The 20,623-nt window shown below is 38.4% G+C and overlaps 1 protein-coding gene across 1 annotated transcript in view; it reads right to left on the bottom strand.

The window, feature by feature from the left end:
• The window catches only part of Prim2 (DNA primase subunit 2), a 193,002-nt gene that overhangs the window by 74,694 nt on the left and 97,685 nt on the right, over positions 1 to 20,623 (bottom strand). Inside the window, exon 8 of the mRNA XM_027392835.2 lies at positions 8,498 to 8,565. Coding sequence (XP_027248636.1) covers positions 8,498 to 8,565 — 68 coding nt within the window. The remainder of the gene's footprint in view (positions 1 to 8,497; positions 8,566 to 20,623) is intronic.

Genomic DNA, 20,623 nt, shown 5'->3' with positions numbered 1-20,623 from the left:
GAGACTCTGGGTTTGACACTCAGAATAGCATCAACTAACTACCATCTCATTCAGACTCAATATTTAGCAACTTAACGAATGAATGCATGAATGCATGAATGAATGAATGAATGGCAAAAGTTTAGAGCTCAAAGTGTTTTCGATCATTCATTCATTCAGTCAGTCATTCATTCATCCATCCATATTACATGGTCACTGGGGTCTTATTATGGCAGTCACTGTTTTAAGTAATGGGGAAACAAAGGTAAATAAGATGAACAAATTCTTTACTCTCATAGAGACTGCATTCTAGACAAACACCACACAAACAAATAATTAACTAAAATGACTGTTCTTCTAGTTGCTGTGGCTGTCTTAGTTACTGTTCTATTACTGTTAAGAGGCAACTCATAAAAGAAAGCATTTAATTGGAGTCTTGCTTACAGTTTTAGAGGTTTAGTCCATTGTTATCAAGGTAGGAAGCAGACAGACATGGCACTGGAGCAGTAACTAAGAGGTTTACATCCTAGTCACAGGCAGCAGGTGCAATTAACTGCTGAGCCATCTCTCCAGCCCTTAACTTCCTAAAGTGATCCATGTGCACACACGAATCTCTCCTAAGACCTTCCATTTTCCCTTCTCGCTACTTGAGTAGGTATATATGTACATGTTTATAAATTTTGCTTCTTCTCCCCCTAGAAAATATATTGGAGTTAAGGGGCCACATCTAATAACTCTTTTGTACCTAATCAGAGTATCTATTATAGTCCCTGTAATACAATGGGTAACTTCTAATAAAGTCAACTTCTAGCAATTATACTCTTACAAACATATGATTATTAGTGATACAGATATGAAAAATATAATTCTAAGGTTATGGGTTGAAAAGTATACATCCTAATTTATTAATTTCTTACATAGACCTTGAATAACCTTATAATATAATAATCTTATTTATTTATTACGCAGACCTTTGCAACAATCAGTGAACGAAATGCTTGTGTTGATGCATGAAGAAAAGGAAATACATAGTTCCCATTACTGCCAGAGACTGGGAACAGGTGACAGAGCTAGCAAACAACTGATGCTTGTGTGCATCACATTAACAAGGTTTTCATTTCAGACTTTTGACTGGTGTAAGCCCTAATCTACTAAACCATTTCCTAGCATTTACGATCACTTTTGCCACAGTTGACACATAAATACCAACACAATGTTCTGATTTGAAAATGAGAGAGTATTCAAAGAGAAAACACTTCAGTTTCTCACTGTGTCTGCTAGGAAAAGCTTTCTTAAGAGGCTGCCTGTCTGACATAAGATTAGTGACAGCGCATTCTTTAAAGGAGCAAACAAAACATGTGCATATTGAGCAAATGTACTGCAATGGGAACAGGGATCCTATACAAGCAGCTATAATAATATGACATGATAATACAGTGTAAGGAAGATGATTTCATTACTTTAACTGATGTTAAAAGATCAATATAACTATCTTAGGAACATGGGATGCATTAAAAGTTAATCCTTTGCACATAACACTCCTCTCTGCTATGTTGTATTATCTATAAGTTCTAATTCATTCTTGAACTGAAATAGAATGATAAAATTAGAAGAAACAGTATAGCAAACACAGTTTCAAAATTATTTACTCTTCAAATAAAGACAAGACAATAAATAAGAATAACTATTAAGAGTGATTGGTAACATCGTGCCCTACCACATTCTTATCTTAAAGCGGAAGGGTGTAGGAGAAACATACACACTACAGAGAGTCAGTATGATTAGGAACAACCTGCCCCCGCCTGCCCCATTCGTGCACACGCACGCGCGCACGCACACGCACACACACACACACACACACACACACACACACACACCACTTCCCTATGCTAAAGTGGAAGGACACGGGAGAATATGCACATTATGGAGAAGTATTGCAGTATATTTAAGGGGACAAAATCTCTTGTGCATATCATTGTATGTAAAACTGCTATAAAGTTCTCTCTAATCTCATGCTTTCATACTTTAAATTCTAGATGAGATAATAAATGGAAATAGTGCTTATTATTATATACCCATGCTAGGCTGAGGGACTGGTGGGATGGGTCAGTAGGTAAAAGTGCTTGCCACCATCTTTAACCTGAGTGTGATCCTTGGGACCATATGTAGAAGGAGAGAAACAGCTTTTGCAAGTTTACCCACATTTATTTGCTTACACAAGTAAGCAAATAAATGTAGTTTTAAAAACTCATACTACTTTACAAATATTATCCTGTGGGGTACTGGGGTTAGAACAATAAAAGATTCTCATTTACAGTGAATGCATAGATCCATGGGAACATAACCAAAAATCTTCAGACAGCTCAGTACATATCGTTTATAATGTTTTTTACTCTTTTGGCCCTCCATCCAGCTCCCAAGTAAATCACTCACAGAGGCTTACTCTTAGTTATGAACATCCAGTCTTAGTGTGGTTTGTTTCTGCCAGCTTTTCTTAAATTATCCCATCTACCTTTTGCCTCTGGGGTTTTCCTGTTCTCTTACTTCTATAAATCTTACTCTTGTTCCATGGATGGCTGGGTGTCTGGCCCCTGATGTCCTCCTCTTTTTGTTCTCTTGCTACTGCTTGTCCTCATTTCTCCTTCTATTTCTACTCCTTGCCTACCTGCTCTGCCTATCCTGCTCCTGCCTGGCTATTGACCATTCAGCTCTTTATTAAACCATCAGGTGTTTTAGACAGGCAAAGAATCACAGCTTCACAGAGTTAAACAAATGCAGCATAAACAAAAGTCACACACCATAAAATAATATTCCCCAACAAGAACACTAAACAGCCATGCCTAGAAAATGCAATGGCAGGGGTGATGAACTTGCAAGGAGATGCAGCTCATTAACAGTTGAGCTGATGATGAATGGCTTAAGGAAAGCAGAAGTTATTTAAATAAATTCTCCTCCAATTCTTGAATGGGGAAGAGGGGTTGTTGTTTCTTTGGTTATTCTGTTTGGTTTCTCAGCAAGTCAAAAGTTTAATTTTCCTAACTGAAGAGTTTTCCTAATGGAATTTTGAAGGGAAAAAAAAAAGTAGGGCTGGAGAGGTGCCTCACAGGTTAAGAGCACTGGCTGCTCTTCCAAAGGTCCTGAGTTCTATTCCCAGCAACCACATGGTGGCTCACAACCTCTGTAATGAGATGTGGTGCCCTCTTCTGACCTGCAGGCACACCTACAGGCAGAACACTGTATATATAATAAATAAATCTTTAAAATAAATAGACAAATAAAAAGTAGTATCTTATGAAATATTCATTCACTACCCTTTTGAGTCTTGCTGTGTTAATCACACATTTCAAGTCATCCCCTTGCCTGCGTCTCCCAAATCCTTGGGAATCAGGTGAACATCACGGTGTCTCTCTTCTGAGGAGAGCGATGGTTTAGTTTTAAAGAAACTAAGCTTTCACAAAGAGAACTGTCTCTGAGTTCTGCCATCTTCTATAGACAGAAGAAATGATGCCCACCTGCTAGTCTCAGGGGCTTTTCAGAACAGGGACTGGCATACTGTGTCAAAGTACTGTGCAAATACCAACCAATCTGAGTCCTCTTACTCTCTCCAGCCTTCCTCCTCTGGTTATCTCCCTCTAACTCCCACAGTCCTTTTTCCCTTACCCTGTAAATGTTTCTACCTCTGCAATCTTAACAGAAAAACTCTTCTCAACCAAGAAGCCCATGAATGCACCCACCCTTCCTTCCCTGCCCTTAGAATGAAGCCCTAGCATGAGGAGTGTGGATGTCCTGTCTCCGCAGCCTCATTTCTTACTAATTTAATAGTTTCTCATGTTGTGGTGACCCCCAACCATCAAATTATTTCATTGCTACTCACAACTATAATTTGTGCTGTTATAAATCATAATGTATATGTCTGATATACAAGATATTTATGAGGCGTCTCGACTCACAGATTGGAACCTTGACTTTTAAACAACATCCTCTCAGTGTACTCTAGGTACTCAGCAACGCTCTGCTTGCTGTTTCTACTGGTTTCTCTTCTCCCATTCCCACAGTTGCCCCAGAGGTCAAACACCAATATGCTGTGGACTCTATCAAGTCATTTCCTTTCCTCTTTGACTCTCTTTTCCTCAGTTAGCTCAGCCACTTCCCTGACTGTAACAATCACCTACAGAGAGTGAGCAGCAAATGTTACTCACATTAAAATCACTCTCACCCTGTAGGTCTGTATCTAGCTATTCAATAAATATATTCTTTGCATACATCTTACAATGATTTCAAGCCTAAATTGCCTGAAACTATTAATTCAATACATAGCAACCGTAGTTTCCTTCTCCTCTATTCTCTAGTTAAAGACAACATTCTACAAGTGGGATTAAGGCGTCCTCCAATCTGAGCAGCCAATTTGAGACACTACTGAGCTAGAAAGTAGATATACTAAGAAGCAAGTGAGCCTTGGTACCACCGTTTAAGGAAATTATCACATGAGGAAACAGGTTGATTAATAAAGCTCCGTGCCTTGGTATCCAGTTACAATAGAAAGCTTAGCAAGTTTTGTAACCCACTAATGTGCCAGTCTCTCAGATGAAGCCAAACCTGTGAGTTCTCGGGTAACAAACTGTGCCTCACTTGTACTGATGCACAGTAAACAATAAATGCTACTATCGAGCAAAAAGAAACTGACTTCCAAAAGATACTGAGGCAAATGCTCTGCTGTGTTTAACTTAATAAGAAAACTGAATTCAATGAAAAATGGGGATATATTACATCTTCAATCTCTCTCTCTCTCTCTCTCTCTCTCTCTCTCTCTCTCTCTCTCTCTCTCTCTCTCTCTCTCTCTTTCTCTCCATATAAATATATATGAATGAATGACATGGTCTAGATTACCAGGTTGGCAAAGTGTTACACCAATTTTGAGTGACTACATGCTGTAAAATAATTTAGCGATTCCTCTATACTGCTCCTTCAACTTTTACAGGTAACCAAATAATCTCCCAAATGAGATTTATTGACAAATTTAATTAAAATGCTATCCAAATGCTATTCATCTTTCATCTTTGATCATTAGAGGCACCAAAGCTAGAACAAATAATGACATCAATAATACCTTCTAAAGTCTATCTACTCTAGGTCACACCTAAATTATAAAGTTCATGCAAATCAATGATAATTTATTTTTCCTAACAAGATTGCCATTAGAATCTCTCAAATCAAGTGATCATCTTTCTCATACTTTTTTTTTTTTTTGAAACTGAGTCTCCCATCCTAGACCTGCCTTCAACTCACTATATAGTGGAGAACGACCCTGGGGTTCTGATCACCCTGACTCCATCTCTAAAGGTCATATTCCAGCACAACCTGTTGATGTCATGCTGGAGGGATCAACCCCAGGGTTTCATGTTCACTATAAAAGTACTTTGCCAACTGAGCTATATCCTCAGTCTACTTCTTGACACTTTGACCTTTGAAAAAAGGAAGATAAAAGAAAATCATCCTACTTGACAGCCAAAAGACAATCCAATATGCTTGAAAGGCACACATTTCGTAAGATTACTTTGTAGAACAGGAAGTGCCAAGCTATGCACACCAGCTGCCACCCTACCTACAGATGTCTCTGACACAGTAATAAAATGAGAAGCCATTTGGTTTAATAACAATAAAAAGCAACATTCCAGCCCTGGTTGCCTAGCAACTAGTCATGAAGGAACTCCACAGAGACTAAAAGCCCTAAACGAATGTACAGTCTGTTCAAGTTTCAAGGACTCAAAGAGATGTCAGTAGTTAATCTAAATTCTAGGTGACAATTACCATACTGAGATAGAAGAAGGAGAATCTATCATGATCGCACAGAATCAAGTATTCACTGGAGCTAAGAATCAACCTCTTTGACTTATATTTTGAACCAGCAAAATTTTAGGGCAAATTAATTTATAAAATATAAAAATATAAATGGCATAACTTGCACTTCACTCTGCAAAACACATAGTACCTTATGAGTATGGGATATTATTCTGGCTACTGGGCAGTGGGCAGACAATAACAGCATCAAATTCTGTAATGGAGGTAGCCTAGGATAAAGAAACTAACTACCTTTCAGCAGGCATCTGGGTCAGCTAAGAAGGGAACATGACCAGAGAACATGACACCTAACTAAAGAACAAACAACCATTCACCAAGTTACAGTTCTTACCAGCAGAACATCCAGAGCAGCGCCAAGCTCGGACTTCAAGCAGAAGGGAATAGGGCAGAGTGGTGGGGGCAGGCACATAGACAGAAGGGCTAAAGACGAGATTATAATCACCTCTGGCAGTGATGTGAACTGTATCAGAGAGGGGAAAGCATGAGTTATAGAGCATAGAGCACAAGCTTGTGAAGTAAAAGGGATACTTTGAAGATACAGTCAAAAGATTTAGAAGGGTCAAGGAAGGGAGACTAATAGCATACTCGAACCTGAGGTCTAGGTTTCTTAACACAGCTCTAGGATATGAAAAAAAAAAAAAATGTGTATAAGATGCATGTTTCTGAGCACCAGGAACACTAGTCTTAATCACACCCCATATCCTTACTCCCCAGAATCAATTACATGAAAAACTGAAAGTTACTGACCCCGAGGGAGAAAATGAAAGGAAAGGGGGACAGCAGAGAATGAAAACCAAAATATACCAGAATGTCAAATTTGTGAGTGACAAGGAGAAGGGAAGGCTCAAGAGAGAGAAGGCTCAGTGGGTAATATCACCGGCTACTTTTGCACAGGGCCAGGGTTCATTTGGTTCTGGCACTGACACAGAGGCTCACAACCCAGGGAACTCCAGTTCCAGGGGATCTGACAGCCTCTCGGACCTCCTCACACATGGCAAGAACATGGTGCAAATACATATAGAAATGCAAAATACTCATAAAATTACATATAATTAAAATACAATAAAGAAATCTTTAAAAACTTGAAAAGTAGAAACCCTAAAGAAAAAATGCTATCCTCGTTGATGACAAGTCTTAATAAGTAGGCTAAATAAAGATTTACAGAGAACTTCTTGGATCAAATATAACAGAGTTACAATCTTGCATACTTTAAGTACCCAAGATCAAATAAAGTCAGAAGATGTTATCCATAATTGAGCAAAGAATACAGACTGCTAATCTCACCCTAAAACAGAAATGGATATTAAGAGGCCTAAAAACCATTATTCATGGGAACTGAGATGCATGTGGCCACACACAGTGGCATCTTTATAACTGACTGAATTATGCTGCAAAAGCTTCATGGCTGATCTGCCTTGTTCAAGGTTGGCCTGGGTAGTCATGTACAGTATAGGAATGTAACATTTCAAAAAGAAATACATATATTCTAAAATATTTAAAGTGGTCCATACATTTTGACAGAGGAATTCTGCTTCTAAAAGATGACTCTAATGAAATAACCTAAAACAAAGATAAAAGTAAAGGTTTGCATAAGGTGAAATGACTAAGCCTGGACACTTCTCAGCCCTCCACCCCTCAACAGCCACATACTCCTTGGCAATACTTTCAGGAATGTCTGTGACCCTGGCCATGGTTCAGACTTATTAACCAAAATAACTGACATTTGAGCAAGCCCAAATATAAAAGTAAAATAACTAAGACGAAGCATAAATCAAAACATAATTGTCATGAAGTGTGTGGAAAATATGGCAAAGCTTTGCAAGCAAATAGATGCTGCTAGGTTACTCTAAACCCCTCACTGATATGACCCCACCTTGAGCACTGATGTACTGTGGGGTTTGTCTTGAAAAACACTGTACCCTGAGCTTGGGCTCCAAGAAACATTTTGGAGACATGATCCCCACTCTTAGTCTGGCTACTAATAGGACTCATATATTTGTAAATGGCTTAACCAACATGGATGTCATTAACTATTTCACGTGGCTAGTTTCAATGACATTACTGCAGGCAAAAGATCTAGAGATGGCTTAAGTATCTTCAATATAGTGATAAATACACTATAATATAACTGTAAAAGAAAATTTTAATGTAATCACTAAAAATGATGTTTTTAGAATGATTTCAATTAAGTGACAAGTCTCATGTTTGTGATAAATGGGAAAAAGTAAGTCTAATAAAGCCATTGTTTCAATACTGAGTTTTTTAAAAAAGCATAAAAGGAAGAAACATTGTTTATGAATAGTAATAAGATTTTTTCCTTTGCCTATATTTTGTTTTATAAATACTGAAGCAATACTACTTTTATATTTAGAAATAAACCTCATCCATTCATCAATTCCAAATAAAAGTATACCTTGGCTTTGTGCTGAAGTAAAAATCATATTAATTTTATATTTTTCCATTAAGTTGGTCACATTCACTCAGCCTGATTTAAATGTAGCAAATAGTTTATACATTTTTGTTGAATGAAATGAACTTGCTCAGCATTCTAGAGTCAAAGATAGCAAGTATTCAAGTTGATCAACAGAAGTCAAGAAAATAAAAAATAATGCAATAGGCTTAACACTGAAAAGTGTGACAAGGCTTCACCTTGTATTACCTGAGGTGGTTGAGCAGAGGCTGGAGCCGTTCATCGGACTGCACTGCAGGCAAGGACCTGGCTGTTAGCTGAAACAGAGAAAAGGGTCAGTAAAGTAGCAAGGGCCACACTCTAAGCAAACAGGAGTGCTGGGTGAAAACCAGGCAGGCAGTACACAAACATAAGGGACATTTGTTCTTCAATCGAGGAATTATTAATTATTCAGAATTAAATAAATACATATTTCCAGTACTCTGAAGGCAGGAGAATGGAGAGCTCAAGGCCAGCCTTTACTATTCAGGGAGAGCCTGTCTTAGAGATCAAAACAAAGCTAGCTACAGTGTACCAAAAACACAGAATAAGTTACTGAAATTTGAATTAAGAGAAAAGGAAGTAAGCAAAGAGCCCTGTCCATCTGAGTTTGTGCAAAATCCTCTACATACAAACATATTATCACTGTAAATAAAACTGGAAAAAGTTCTAAGCGTTAAGATGTATAAAACCTAATTTTACAGTATGATCTAAGATAATGATGACATTAAAGAGAGAGACTTTCACTTATGGCTAATCAATCATGACATTGGATTACACACACACACTCTTCCCTCATAATTTCCTTAATTTTAACAACCACAATACTGTAAGAAACCAAGAACAACTTTTAAGACTCAAAACCAACTAAAAGTATTTAATACTAAAATATGACCTCAAATTAATCAAGGAGATCAAACTGAAAGCCAAACTCTACTGAAAAGAAATCATCTGAGAATTCACAGAAGGGAATCTTAGGGAAAGTAAAGGATTTAGAGGACATCCTTGATACTATGTAGGGTTTCCTGGCTCTCCTGTTTTCATATTAGAGTCCCTGAAAACAGAGAACAATTTATCAAACTAATTTTATTCTATATAAAGATAGAGCTATAATTTAGAATATTAAAATATTCTAATGTAAGTTTTAGAGGGGCTGTAACTCGGTGGCAGAACAGTTTCAAGAAAAAAAAAAACAGACCACAACACTGTATAATAACAATTAATTAAATAATATCTAATAATGAATAGCAAGCATTCTGAGTTTCACATACATCAACAATCAAAGTTATTCATTTAAAACATAATACTGTGATACAATACACAATAATATGCTGCAATTTTAGCACAAAAAGATTTTTAGTATCCATGAAAAATGTTGTCTAATATGTCATCACGAGAAAAGTTTTCAAACTTTATAAGCAAACCTTTAGCACATCCTATCATGGAATCCTTAATGTCAAATGCCTCTACAAAATACCACCTTCATTGTTAAAGAGATGCCATGTCTAAGATCCAAAGCTATTCTATAAAAATATTTAATTAACCTATCCAGATATTTTAAAAGCCAATTTTCTAAGAACGGAGCAGACAAGCTAGATTTTCTCAAGCACTTGTCAATGTCTATAGCATGCTTCCTAATTAAACCATCTTTTCCAACTGAAAACAGACACCTCTGCGCCACACCACGTTTCCTAGGCAGGTGTTCACTCCAGACAGGGGATTCCTTACATAGTCCTTCGTCTCAACCCCATCCTCCACCTCCTTCTCCCTGGATCATTAATGCATTCCATTCGCTACTGTCTCTGCCTCCCGTTTTTGCTTCTTTCCTAATTTATCTCACACTAAGAGATTCAGGTTTTCAAATTAAGAGTTAATTTCTCCTCTAACTAAAAATCTGCTATCTTGCACTCAAAATATTTTCAAAATTTTCATTTTGGGGCCACATTAGTAAAACACTCAACCAAAAGTGAGTGACTGACTCCAGTTCCAACCTGCTACACAAGACACAACAGAAGAGTCCCAGGTACAAAGCTGCCACGGGTAGGTTTCTAGAACAGAGCAATTCAATTTTGAGCCTCTCTATCAGGAACTTAATTAACTGCAATGGTTAATCTTGACTGTCAGCTTGAGTCACCTGGGAAGAAGGAGCCTCAAATGAAGGTCTCCATCCAACCGACCAATGGGCACGCCTGAAGGGCATTTTCTTGATTGCTACTGTGGCAATATACTGTGGTAGTATAAGAAGGGTAGCAGTCAGTAAGGAGATTCCTCCCCAGCCTCTGCTTCAGATTCTGCCTCCAGGTTCCTGTTTTGAGTTCCTGCTCTGATTGACTGTAAGTAATAATATGGAATAAGCCCTTTCTTCCCCAAGTTGCTTTTAGCCATGGTGTTCACTGTAGTAACAAAAAGCAAACTTGAACAAGTATCTAACAAGAATGATTTCTAAGCTGGAGATAGATCAGAGTAACGTGTTTTCCAAAGGTTATCCTCTTCAACTTATAAAACAATCAGCACTTTCAAAAATAGTGCATGGCTTTGGGTTAAGGAGGCATGGTAATGAGCGTATCCCCAAACTGTTTAAAGCAGTAGACAGAAACACTGACTACAAATGACTATTGTGGCTGTCACTAAGGGACAGCTTCATGGGCACTCTTCAAACTTCGAAACTACTGTATTGCTGCCACAGCCCTAGCAATGGTAATTAATAAATGTGTAACAGAGGGCTAGCTACAGAATGTGTGACAAGAACTTGCAACTCTATTAATTGATTTTTAAAAAAAAAAAAAAAAGTGTATCTCAACTGGTTGTTGGTGGCACATGCCTTTAATCCCAGCACTTGGGAGGCAGAGTTCGAGACAGGCTCCAAAGCTACACAGAGAAAGAAACCCTGTCTTGAAAAACCAAATACACACACACACACACACACACACACACACACACACACACACACACACACTCACACTTGATAGGTAAAGCTTTTCAAATCTCTGCTTTCACAAAATTAAATCTAAATCAAAACTAAATGACATGACAGTTATAAGCCTTCCCAGATGGCAACAAACTATCAGACCAAGACGTTTATTAGTAGATATGTTAAGCATTGCCTCTACAAGTTAAAAGTAAATAGCAATCTAATAAATTTCATTAACAAATTTGGGGTTTTTTAATAGAAAGCACAAAAATATGCTCTGTGTGAATCCCAAATTACAGCTACTTCAAGGGAACCATTGTTGGGGGATACTGGATCTCACTGTGAAACCCCAGTTTGCATTTGCATTAACTAAAGAAAATTAACCTTGGGTCAGAAGGCTGAGTTAGCAACTAGTAGATAGAAAGTAATCAGAGGGCATCTGAAAGAGACAGAGAGGCACACCAGGAGTAGGGAGGGATTTTGAGTGACGCAACTGTTTTTGTTTTGGTGGAGCAGAAGGACAGGTCTTTTGGAAGATGTCAGCAAGGAGAGAAGGTTAACTATTTGCTACTCAACTGCTCTGAGCTAGCAGATTTTCACCCCAGCCTTTGAATCTCAAGTCTTATTTATAAAAAGAACGATAGAGATTTAGCTAAAGCTACCTTTAGCTGCAGCAACAGAGCTGGTGCCTATGGGAACAGAATGCCCGCCAGGCTGAGGCCTGAGTGGCTGGGACTCTCTTAGGGGATGGAAGTGTAAACCAAATAAACCCTTTCCTCCCCAACTTGCTTTTTGGTCATGGTGTTTCATCAAAGCAATAGAAACCTTAACCAGGACAATGGAACTGTGGCTTTCTGGTTCAAAACTCAAATTATGGATGCACTGCAAACTCCTAAAATCTCAGTCTGTGTTTAAGTACACAGAAATGTAAGATACATTATACACTATGGAGAAACTAAACTACCATGTCATAGTTCTTTCCTTTTACTCTAAGTCTTCATGGTTTGGAGTGAGGGGGATTTGGTCACTGGAAAATCACTACAAATAAAAGAGAAATATCAAGTGACTATAAAGAGAAGACACATTCTTGAGGCATTATTAAAACTGTAAGGTCCTTCTGGATGAATAAAACTTTTTTTTTTTTTTTTGAACTCTAGAGATGGCTTGCAGGTTAAGAGCAGTTACTGTTCTTCCAGAACCTAAATCAGGTGGCTCAAAACCACCCAGAGCTCCAACTCCAGGGAATCCAATGCCCTTTTTCAACTGAAACACCCATTTACATATAAGTCTAAAAACTAAAATAAATGATTTTTTAAAATCTGACCAGACTAAGACTACTTAAAAACATGTCAGACAGTAAGGGTCAGTGTAAACTGTGCACCTCCGAAGTAAGGTTAGTTAAATCCATGGAAAGAAACAGGCTTTGTAGGTTAACCAGCGGTTTTGAATTTAATGTGTGTATTTAAACACCTTCTAAGATGTTATTGTTGTACTTTCTTGTATACAATAACTCTTTGAAGGGATCTCACAACAACCCTACCCCCAAAGGACACTGAATTAGATGGAAATTGAAATGTAAATAGTAATGGGAAGATGAATTTACTCAAGGATAGGAACCTATGTATAGAAAGCACGCTTGGCACGCATGTCTTTTTAACAGTAAACACGTGTGTGGCTCAGCAGTACTCACCTATCATCTCAGCACTGGGGAGGAGGAGACAGGAGGAGTCAGAGTTCCACCCACCTTGACCTACGGAGTGAGACCCTGACACCTCATCTCCCTGCCGAAAACAAAACACTCAAAGTGTACCTTCCACTTAGATATAATCTCTTCACTATAGCTAAAAATAGAAGTCAGTCAGTACAGAAAGAGTAACTTTTAGATTTAAGCTGTTAACTCAATAGCAGGTTTTTAAATTCTTCTGTGTGGAAAGCAATTTTATATTTATCTGGGAGAAGGGAAGGGGGCAAATAACTACAGAAGTTCATATTTTCTAAGTGACATTCCCTCCCTTTCCTCAATCCTAAGAACATCTGAAGCAATGACAGTCTATTAACTTTGGGTGACTCCTGGAGGTGAGTGCATGGCTCTTTGTCATCCTATTCTGTACACATCTGTGTTTGAAATACTTAAGGCAAGAGAGAACCAGTTGTTTTTCCAGTAGTGAAAGGAACTGAGGAGGGCAAGCTTAAACAGCAGCAAGGAGAGCAATTAAGAATGTAGTACCCACAGGGACTCAAGATGAACAACCAAACTATGGCTAAGACAGCTGTGCTAGAAATAAAGACATGAGCATGAGAAATGTGAAGCAAATGTACACCACAAAGCTCTATGACTAAAGGCCATGGAGGATACCAGGAAAGTAGGCAGATAGGCAACTATGTTACTAGCAATGGGGGGAAAAAAAAAAAACCGAGCAGCTATGCCTTTTAGAGCTGGCCTGGTGGCCCACACTTAATCAATCACAGCACTTGGGAGGTTCATGCAGGAAGATCAGGGGTTTAAGGCCAGCCTGGCATACATGAGAGCCTGTCTCAAAACATCAACCAATCAAACACATTAGAAGAGGTGAATTCGGATGAAAAAAACAAACAAAAAAAAAAAACAAAAAACCTAAGGGGCTGAAGTGATGAGTCAGCATTTAAGAACACTGGCTGCTCTTTGCCTAGGACCCAGGTTCAGTTTCCAGCACCCAACTGGTGGCTCACAACCCTCAGTAACACCAGTCCTGGGGAGTCTGGCACCCTCTTCTGGCCTCTATAGGCACTACATGTATGTGATACACACACACACACACACACACACACACACACACACACACACACACAGAGGCAAAATAGTCATGAACATAAAAATAAGTATTTAAAAGTACCTTGCATGACAATCAAATAGACTATGGACCCACAGTCCAGTGAAGGTTATGGGGCTAAAGACGTAGATGTAAATCTCATCAGCTTACAAGCAAGCAGCACTTGAGGCCATGGCCTACCTGATTTCCCCAACACGTTTTAACAGTAAACACGTGTGTGGCTCGGCAGTACACACCTCTCATCTCGGCACTGGGGAGGAGAAGACAGGAGGAGTCAGAGTTCCACCCAGTCAGAGATGGAGCAGGTTGCAAAACTGTAGTTTACAACTATCACTCACTACCTAGGAATAGTACGTTCATGACTAAGATCACTATAACTAATGACACATAAAAAAGAGAAAAGTGTCCGTTATTTTTTTTTTATTATTTTTTTTGTGTCCGTTTATTTTTAATGGAAGTTTTATACAAAATGAGAGACTTCAGGAATTAAGAATCAAAGAAAGAAACCTGCATATGTTCATGGATAGTTGTTCAGAAGTGTAACTGGAGGGGAAGAGTAATCTAATGGAAATGCCTGGGGGGAAGGGCTTAGTAACACATGCTTATAGATTCTTCACTGAGTCCCTGAGTCTTCAGAGATTCATTCCTTATCTATGGGAAAGTCGGGGTCGGGGGCACTTCTGTAATGAGAGTTGTATGGCCTGCTTCAAGGGAGAAAGGGCAAGGAGATAGTGAGTTACCTTCTTCAATCTGTTTCCCCAAATGCCAAGGTACCATGTTTTGGAGTAGTATGTCCTGAACCCCATCCTCTCCAACCATATATATACAGGAAAAAGTACTGATTAATTACTAATACCAGCTCTGGATAGGAAATGGAAGATTAGATATCTGCTATCCTTAGTTAAAACAAAATAATAAAAGAAATGAAATTTTTTGCTCCTATAGATTTAAAAGTTTATAATACAAATTAAAAGCAATTAGGTTTGTTAGAAGGAACATACAACCAGCACCCCCATTACTCTTTGGGGTGCAGGGGCCAAATCTGAATAAGTGAATTCTACTGTGTAGGAAAAACATTTGGAGTAAAGCACTTTGCCTGCAGCACTGAAGCTCAGCAAGGCTCTTTGAGGGGTTTTTGCTGTCAGACAGTTACTAATTTGCAGGACTTGCTGTTCAAGAGACGACCCAGATTTGGTTCCTAGCACCCACATGTAAGCTCACAATTGTCTGAACTCAAATAGCAGGGCCTCTGACACTCTCTTCTAGCCTCTGAGGGTATCAGGCATGCATGAGGTACAATTACATACATGCAAGCAGTCACATACTCATGAAAATAAAGAAAATCTCTTCTCAAGAGAATTTTCAAGGGGCTCATAAGGAGCCTGTAGAAATAATGCATTTTTCATGATTTTCAGAAGATAAGCACACACAGCGGGAACGTGAATAAACCAGGGGGCCAAACACATGGTTGAATCTAGGAAATGGGTCTTAAAGAGACAACAGGCACTTCAAAATCAAAGGTGGTTCAATCAGTTGAAAATGAAGAATGAGGCAGCTCATTTTAAAATAATAAATCCCTCCTCTCTGAGCTGCTCACCTAGCACTGGCTAAATTAAAACACATAAAAATGACAAGAAAACGTAGCTCACTTGGAAATATTGCTCAGTTTTGTTCTCTGGTGCTTTCACCCTCTACCAGTCACTTCTGCTTCCTTATATAACCACAGAGAGATGAAAATATCTACTATCACAAGAGTATCCAGACAGAAATCCAAGGTGGATGATGCAAAGTCAGGCACTGTCTCTCATGTAACACTGTCTATTCAAACAAGCAGAACAGTATTCTGTACCACCTAAACAGGACAGAGAGAGACATTGATGTATCTTTACAAATGATAAAAAGAATCAAATTTAATTTTTTTTAAAAAAAAGACAATAGAAAATACTTATCAAGACATAGTCACGTGCTCTTCAATCCACAGATCTAAAATAGCACTGAGCATCCTGTTATTTCCTATGAGTACTAACTAAGCATGTTTTCTACTATATTAAAGATGCATAGATTATGTTTTACATTGATCTTAAAAGACAAATGATTCATTGTTCATTTTCTGAAACCAAAAAGCAACAATTTTCCGAACATCTCACAGTAACAAGAAGATGTGGGGCTAGAAAAGACAGGCTGTTCAACGGAGCTACTGTTTTTATTACTGGGACCAAAGCAGATGTCAAAGAAAATTAACTTTTACAAGCAGCTGCTCTCTTAACTTCATTGATTTTAACAACAGAAATCCTGTGTCCTTCTGAGCTACATTCTCTTATAACAGCAATGGATTCCAATTACAGAGCCTACACTGTGAACTTCCATGTTCTATTTCTACTTTCTTCTGTAGCCAAGTTTGTTCTCCCATCTCATAATCTCCCTTGGCAGGTCAGACTGCTCCTTGCTAATTGTAACACCTAGTACTCGAATGCCCACAGAATTTACTGATTTTCACAGTGCTTGTGAACAGGTTACCTCATGGATCAGCACACCAGAAGTGGATTATCAGTCTGTGGCAGCACCTGGAAATTTCCTGATCTGCTGGCCACCAACAGGATTTCCAATATGAAGGTCCCACCAGCAAATTACCTTGCTGAGCAAAACAGATTCCATTTGAGTGCTAAACATGCCAAGTAGATTAACTTTGAAAGAAAAATAAGCATTGTAGAGGTACCAAGGTATTTCCATTCAATTGGCTGGCATACAGAATGAGGGGAGCAAGCCTAGACCCCACACAAGCAGACATTCCAGCTCTCAGTTTTGATCATGGGACCTAATGTGAGAAGAAAATGGGTATCAGAGCTACCCTGAGCTCCTCAGCATGGTGCTATCGGTTACAACCATAAAAGATAAGACAAGTGCTTGAGTAGGAAGGAAAGGATAGTAGAGACACATGGAGAAGGCACACATGGCTCATTCACTTTTCCCCCATAAAACTCTTTCAACTTTGAGAGTAACTTCCTAATTTAGGCTCAAAATTCTTAAGCTACTACACACAGTTTCACAATTGCTGAACTTCCTGGACAACTCAGACATTTTCTTTCTGCCTTTTTCCCTCTCCTCCTTTCTTTCTAATTGGGGATGAAGCCCAGGACCTGGCAATCACCCGTTAAGTCCCACAACTAGTCTCACAACCAGACTTCTCAAGACAAAGAAGAATCTGGCAAATGAAATCCAGAAGTTCCATTCTTCCTAGCAACAACCGAGGGGCTGAACCGTCCACTTTTCAGTGGCCTAAGAGACTTTCCCTATGGAACAAGGACAGAACCATACAACTTCATACTTTTTCCACATGTAGGACACTCCCCCAAAAAGTAGTGTCTCAAAGTGCTCCACCAAAAGTCCCTGAACCTCTAATGGCAGAATCAGCACCTGTCTCAGTGACAGGACACTTGCTGGCATCTGCAAGGCCCTGGGTTCAATCCCCAGCAAAGCAAAACAAAAACAACTCGACTCCCACTATCTTTAAACAGATAAAAGTTCCGCATTGCTTCCCGAACGTCTCTAGGTGGAAACGGTGCAACCACTATAGCTTTGCAGACCTCCTCGTGTAAATTTGCACATGTTATTACTCTAAAAGACATAGCATCATATTTTCACTCTCTATAGTCCCTGTCAAAGAAGTCCCTGATGATACACTGGGGATGGAGAGTTTGCCAAGATGACTCTGGCTCTGGGTATTGTATTTACCACAATGATTAAGAGATAAAGCTAACATTTGTTTCACTCAAAAAATCTTTATATTCAAAGACATTACAAACCACAAACGTTTCTAGATGTTAACTCATGTAATTAATTTGTGAAACGATAATGAAAGCAACTAAAATTTATTATTATATTTCCATTCATCAGCTGTCTTTTTTAAAAGTATCTATACCATATAACCTAAATATAAATTTGTTATTTCTTACTTCATAGTAAAAGAAATGCAAATACCCTTCCTGGGTTTTGCAGAGCTAAACTGTTCCTCAAGCATGAATATTAAACTAAATTGCATTAAATGGAAGTTGCTCATAAAGCTTCCTAAATAATCACACAGATTGTAGTCCATTCACTAGAGATGCCAACTGTCTCTACTAAATGTCTAAAAGGCTTCCCAGAGAGCCGTGGCCTTCATAGCACATGGCATTCATCCTCTCTAAGTAGAGTAGTCAACAATTCCTTTAGTCCTGCTGAATCTATCTTGTCAAATATGCGGTCTCCGTTCCCCCTGCACTGGCACTCCTCCATGCAATGCACTATGCTTGTGATAGTGAACTCTATTCTGTCCTTTACCTAACATGTTCTTTATTAACTAATCTGAAATTAACATCAAAGGACCCACCATCGTATCTAATTACCAAAGTGAAGAGACAGAAGAGATAGGCATGTGTAAATACATGCTTTAGCTTTATTTAGTTATTTACTTACTTATTTTTATTAAAAAATTTTAAAAAAAAACACTGACTTGGACTTGCACTAACACTAGGAAGTGGAGGCAGGGCAATGGAGAAGAAAGCCGAGGTGGTGGGTAAGATCTGTGTGAATGCCTTGGAAATAGGCATTGTTCAGCATAGTCCTTAGAAAGGTACTTGAAGTACTAGAGAGCCTGAGGGTAATCAAAAACAAATAATCAAAAAAGATACAGAGTGGCTCCCATTTCCCATGAAGCTAAAACCTCAACCATTGTTCCAAATGTGCAAATCGGGTAACTAGAACAAAGCTCACAGATGCTGGGGAGACTCATTGCTTCAGCACTGTAGCTGCTTCCCCTGCTTTCTCACGTGACCCAGAGAACACCTCCTTAATGGAGACCTTGCCTTTGTAGAGGTAGAGAAGTTTTTAGTTGTGCATAAATAGAATCCAGTGTGCCTACACATCTCACTCAAAGCTTATTTCTCTCTCCAGATGTAATTAGATATTGCCAGGCGGTCTAGCACAACCTATGTGCTTCAGGTTCAATGAAAGATGCAACATCTCAAAAATAAAGTTAGAGATCAATGGAAAAAAGACAACCAACATCAACATCCATCCTACACACACACACACACACACACACACACACACACACACACACACACACACAGAGAGAGAGAGAGAGAGAGAGAGAGAGAGAGAGAGAGAGAGAGAGAGACCTATGCATGCAATGCATACATGCCTAAGTCAACACATACACAAAAATGAAGATAGAAAAGGACACTGTACTCTGTTGCAGATACAACTTCATCTAGACTTTTCACTCCCATGTTATCCCGTACCATTAAATAAGACTTTTTTAAAGGCCTTATTTCATCACACAGAGGCAAAAGCCTTTAGATATGACTGAAGAAACTGAATATTTTGAATGTTTCAACAAACACATATGGATTGACAGAATCTCTTCCTTCCCCATTTCCTTCCTTATCCTTTAATCTTAAAGTAAAATGTTTGAAATTGTGTTTCAGATTTCAGTTTTCACATTCTAGAATATCAAATGGATTTTTATCAAACTTGAAATCTTAAAGTTTCTGGGTAATGACATAACATTTCAAAAGTTCCACATTTTGAAGTAGCAACCTGAAACCTGCACACTGTTTTCATTTCCAGAAGTGTCCAGTGATGTATACTCTTCAGTTAACACATACCCAAGCTTCTGATCTTATTGCACTGACACCAATACTCAGTTCATGACAGTGGAAACAATTTAGTAAATCAAAATGGCCCACAAAATTCCATTTTCTTAAGGAAAGTAGGTATTTTTCCTTCTCTCTTGTTTTCAGGTTATGACCCTTTTCTATTCTTATAGCTAATAATAAATAAATTCCATGGTAAGTGGGGGGAGGGATGTTAGTCTGGAAAGGTTTTAAAAAGAATCCTTACGTGCTAGTTTAGGCATTACAAAATAGTTGTGATAATTAATAATGATGATGATGATGATGTAGCTATTATAAAACATGTACTTGCTAATCTAATAACCCAAATTATTAATTCCCTTCCTAATGATGGAATGGAGCAGACCTTGTACATTCCTGGTGGCAACATAGATGTGAATTCTGAACCTCTGTGACATACACTACCAGCACTTACCCCATCCACCCATGGTATAAAATCAAGAAATGCGAATAAAGTAAACAAACTGAGAAGTACACTTCCTTAAGAATAAACATTTTTTGTTATATTTGTAAAACTTCTTCTGATACCAAAACAACTAGTGGAGACTTTAAAAGACCTTGACACACACTTGACTGATTACTTTCCAAAGACATTATTTCATGCTTTCTGATACAAGAGGTTTGATGGTGTTTGATGGATTGCCAGACAAGCAAAGGACAAGTCTGAGCAATTGCCATCCTTTATAGTTGACATTTCCATGTTTTATTATACATCTTTAGAAAACAGAAAGTAGGGGGGAGGGGACCATAGGCAATGTTAGTTCCAAGATATCTTACCATACACAGAAAGCTTCGATATTTGTATTTTGAAGCACTCACTACTCCTAAATTTATTTTATTACAACTAAGGAAAATATCTGCATCTTACATTCTTTACATTTTGCTTCCTCTGATAACATATTTTGAACAAATGAGTCACAAGATCCCCTGTACAAAAAGCACA

This window comes from Cricetulus griseus (genome assembly GCF_003668045.3).
Source record: "Cricetulus griseus strain 17A/GY chromosome 1 unlocalized genomic scaffold, alternate assembly CriGri-PICRH-1.0 chr1_1, whole genome shotgun sequence".
Lineage (NCBI taxonomy): Eukaryota > Metazoa > Chordata > Mammalia > Rodentia > Cricetidae > Cricetulus > Cricetulus griseus.
This window is presented reverse-complemented; position numbering and strand designations above follow the sequence as displayed.